General features: G+C 38.0%; 1 protein-coding gene across 1 annotated transcript; it reads left to right on the plus strand.

The window, feature by feature from the left end:
- Window positions 1-1363: 1363 nt before the first annotated feature.
- On the plus strand, window positions 1364-2050 carry LOC142349141 (uncharacterized). Its single transcript, XM_075400556.1, has one exon. The coding sequence runs from the start codon at window positions 1364-1366 to the stop codon at window positions 2048-2050; it is 687 nt and encodes a 228-aa protein (XP_075256671.1).
- Window positions 2051-4726: the final 2676 nt, after the last annotated feature.

Here is a 4726-nt window from a genome sequence, read left to right on the forward strand (position 1 = left end):
GCAAAACGTTTGTTCCGTGCAGTGAAATTGTCGAAGATACGCACTGGAAAAAAGTCACGTTTTTAGCAGTTATACCGTACAATTGAGTTTTTATTTATTCCTTCAATTGACATGCCAATAATGCAAAAAATTGTTCTATATAGCATTGTTATTGTAAAATTCATAGCCTAATTTAGCTGATGCATCAATCTGATTCGTGAAAATGCCATTGAATTAAATTGTTTTATTAGATAACGCCAACTTAATGCAGTGAGCTTGAATTACGAAGGTATATTGCCTATAATTAGGCAGGTATATGATTACGCATATTCAGTTAATTTGTACTTAATTATTTTAAGATTGTCCTTGTGCTAATAAAAGTCATTTCTAACCATATTTCACATCAGTATATTTCACCGCCAACTAAAAAGTCAGGTTTTCAGTTTTGATCATACTTCCCATTATTCATAGCCTAATTTAGCTGATGCATCAATCTGATTCGTAAAAATGCCATTGAATTAAATTGTTTTATTAGATAACGCCAACTTAATGCAGTGAACTTGAATTACGAAGGTATATTGCCTATAATTAGGCAGGTATATGATTACGCATATTCAGTTAATTTGTACTTAATTATTTTAAGATTGTCCTTGTGCTAATAAAAGTCATTTCTAACCATATTTCACATCAGTATATTTCACCGCCAACTAAAAAGTCAGGTTTTCAGTTTTGATCATACTTCCCATTTTGTAAACATTCTTTCGCTAAATTTAATTCTTGAAATTCAGTTGTTTTCAATCGTCTCAGTTTTACAGTCAGAATAATCCTCTCTGGATTCGAGAAGAATTCCACGTCATCACAATAGAGTTGCATTTGTAGCACTATTACAGAATAAAACTAAAAGCGGTAATCCGACGATTAAGTAATACATTGGATTCGCTCCTCGAATCCAATTTCAATAATCTACATCACATTCGTGGCTCGATTACATACCTCCACAGCAAGAGGTACCACATGGCGCGGTCAGCAGTCAAAGAACGTGCCCTTCTTAGAATCGAACCCTTCTGGGAAAAACCAACTTAAGATGGGAACAATTGTAGATAATGTTCAAACTGGCCATCCTGGTAAAAGAGGGTATTTCAATCGATACTCTTCGGAAGATCCACCGGACAAAGTCACTTTTCCTCCCGAATGCATTTAGGAAGATAATGTAGAAAATAGTACGGCTCAGAGTGGAAGGGATCGAAAAACTCGAAACGAACAACTCAAGAAGGCGTGGCTAAATAGATGTCAGAAAATAGAACTCGCAGGGATATTGTGCGGCGACAAACCCTGGAAGTTTTGCGACCACAAAGTTGTTTCTCTGACTTATCCTAGTCTCGGGATGGAAGGACGTCGAATATTTGGTTCCCAGGAACCGAATATCCAAATTGATTGGGTAACTACGAATGATCTTTGGGAGAGTCTAGATAAGGTATTTACAAAGAAGCGAATTATAACTTTCGACCGTTATACCTTCTTAACCAGGAAACAATTAAAAGCAGAACCCGCCGAAAAGTTCTATGGTTGCCTGCAGGAACTGTCTTTGAACTGCGATCTAGGAAGTCACGAATCATCCATCATTCGGGATGTTTTCATAGCAAATATGCAAGACGGTGAGATCCAAAGAGAATTGCTAAAAGAAACGAGAACGGCTAAGAAGGCTTTAGAAGTGGCCATGAATATTGAGATGGGTATACAGAATCCGTTGAAAATATCTGGAACCGCCACTCATCAGACTACAAATGAAATCATGACTAAATCTATAAACAACATACAAGGTTCTTGGAACAGATCGAGACCTTCAACGATTAATTTGGTGAAACCTACAATTTGTCCCAACTTTGGCTATGGGCGGTCGGCTGCTCATCGACAAAACTGTCCTGCTCGTGGGAAGAATAGCAAAAACTGCGGAATTGCAAATCATGTTGCAAAAGTGTGTAGAAAACCTAAACAACCATTTAAGCCGAAACCCAGAGTGAACAATGTTGATGATTCCATTTCCGAGACAGCAACGGTGTCACCATATTGATAGATTTCTCTAAAAACATAGTATCTACGATGCAAATTACGATTCCGATTACGACGACTATGATGACAATTGTGTTGCAAGAATCTCCATCAATAACAACACTAGAGAAGTGGAGCTAGTGAATTTAAACAATTGCATCGGGAATACCAGTACAAAAGCATTAGTTCGTTTAAACTATAACTAAAAAAAGTATCGCGACTGCAGTATTGTCGGATTGTAAAGAAAGCTGTTGATACAATCACCAGAGATGCACGAATTCAAAACTGTCTCTAACGATTTATTCTAAACTATCGGAGTGATCTAGACTTCAGTCAAATGTAATGATTGGGTAGCTACGGGTGTTATTGTGACAGTAGTGGACGATGGCCATAGACCTATAATTGGACGAGATCTCTTCCCACAAATTGGTCTTCCGCTCACTCAAACAAAACAAGTCGCAAATGTTGATCAAAATCGATGTTTAATCAATAAAACTATTCATAAAAATAAATATCAAATGCCTAATATAAACAACTCAATTGACACAATTCAACAAAATCTAAATACAAACGCGTCACACGAAACAGCATACTTTTCAACACTGGATTTGAAGTACGCATACAGTCAACTTAATTTACACCTGGAAACAGCTAGGCATTGCAACTTTAATATAATTAGTGGCGAGGGTACTGGTACATACCGCTTCATTACAGGATTTTACGGATTAACTGACATGCCAACAGCATTCCAAAAAGTAATGGACTAGACACTAGTCGGACTATATAATACTCATTGTTTCTTAGATGATATTATAATCGTCAGCCGCGGCTCTAAAGAAGATCATTTAAAGTTAGTTTGAAAATGTTTACAAAAATTGGACGACGATAATTTGCGAATAAATTTACCTAAATGTCATTTCGCTAAAACCGAAATAGAATGGTTAGGTCATAAATTTACTCAATCAGGAATCGCGCCACTTGAAACAAAAACAGCAGCAATTTTAATTTTAACAGCACCTAAAAATTTAAAACAATTACGATCATTCTTAGGTTCTGTTCTTTATCTAAGTAAACTCATCCCTAATCTGTCTCATTTATGCCATCCACTTCGACCATTGCTTAAAAAGAATACAAAACTTGTTTGGACTGCTAAACTCGAAACTCATTTTCAGTCAATTAATAATAAAGTCGCAAGCGCAATAGAAAACACACATTATAATCCACACTTGGAAACCCGGATCGTATGCGATGCATCTAGAGCTGGATTAGGAGCAGCTTTAGAACAGCGTTCACCGACAGGTTGGCATACAATTGCATTCGGGTCTCGTTTCCTGAACTCCAATGAGGAACGTTACAGTATCAATAAACTAAAATTATTAGGGGTTGTGTGGTCCGTAGAATATTTTAAAAATAATTTATTCGGCAAATCATTCATAATCATCACAGATCATCGAGCACTACTTTCAATTATGAAAGAACACCGGTCTAACAAATCATATAATAGTCCTTTAACCCGTTGGGTACATCGACTCTTACCCTTTGACTTTCATATTGAACATATATACCAGCCGCAAAAATGGGGCTGGTAGATTACATTTCTCGCCAACCAAATCTAGAAGCAAAAGTTAGAAACATATGATGAGTAATTTGCGGTAGCAACAATTACCCGCATTCCTGACGCTGTTGCACCAATTTATGTAAATACCACACAGCAAAACTGCCTATCACAGCACTTTAGCAGCGTCAATCACACACATTCCACACGGCCTCACTCAACAAACTATTCCAATTTGCTTTCTGCCATTAATCTTATTAAAACTGAGTTGCTTCATCCTAAAACTGCAAACGCGGCACAAATCCACTCTAATTCGAATCTGATCACAAACGCGACACAAATACACTCAAACACTAACCCAAAAATGAGCAGCCTGAAGTCAAATCCTCAAACTTCTCCCACCCACAGTAGGGTAACTTTCAAGTCAACGCCGAATTCGGCATTTAATTCAACCCACTCTTCTAATGATGGACAAACCTGGCGGAACCTCGAACTATCAAAAGAAGAAATATTTGAAAACAATCTCACTCAATTGTTCACTAAAGGGTTCTTAGCAGTACTTACGAGCAAGGATACAGTGTTAAAAGAAGTGAGAGACTGCTTTCTACAAAACGACGCCCAAAGATGCAAGGCGGTGAATCCTTATCTCTTTTCCTATTGGAGGGTCTTGCATGTTAGGTCAGGCTGCGTCTGCGTCGACGAACGTGTGGCAATACCACATTCAATTCAGGACGCCGTACTAGAAAGTCTCCACCTTACCCACCCTGGCAGCTGGGGTATGATTACCCTTGTGCAGTATGCATTCTGGCCATACAAGCATCGAGAGATCCTTAATAAGGCTGCACAGTGCAAGCCTTGTACTGATACTGACGCTGATACAGTTCCCGTGGAGGATTATCTCGATGACAATGGCTGGGTGACTTGTGACCGCAGTGACATCCTTGTTGAGGAGGCTATGCAGAAAGCCCAACAATTATACCGTAAATTTGAATTCAAAACGTAAATTAAATTTCTATTTTACCTATGCGTAATTTTTCATTTTTAGCGTGAATAAAACAAGAATGTTGGCGTATTTAGTGGTCGCATCAACCTCTTCCATGAAAATTGGTATACAATTAAGTTGTCTTATCAGCGGACTCCACT

Source organism: Convolutriloba macropyga, chromosome 11 (genome assembly GCF_964194025.1).
Source record: "Convolutriloba macropyga chromosome 11, txConMacr16.3, whole genome shotgun sequence".
Taxonomy (NCBI): Eukaryota; Metazoa; Xenacoelomorpha; order Acoela; family Convolutidae; genus Convolutriloba; species Convolutriloba macropyga.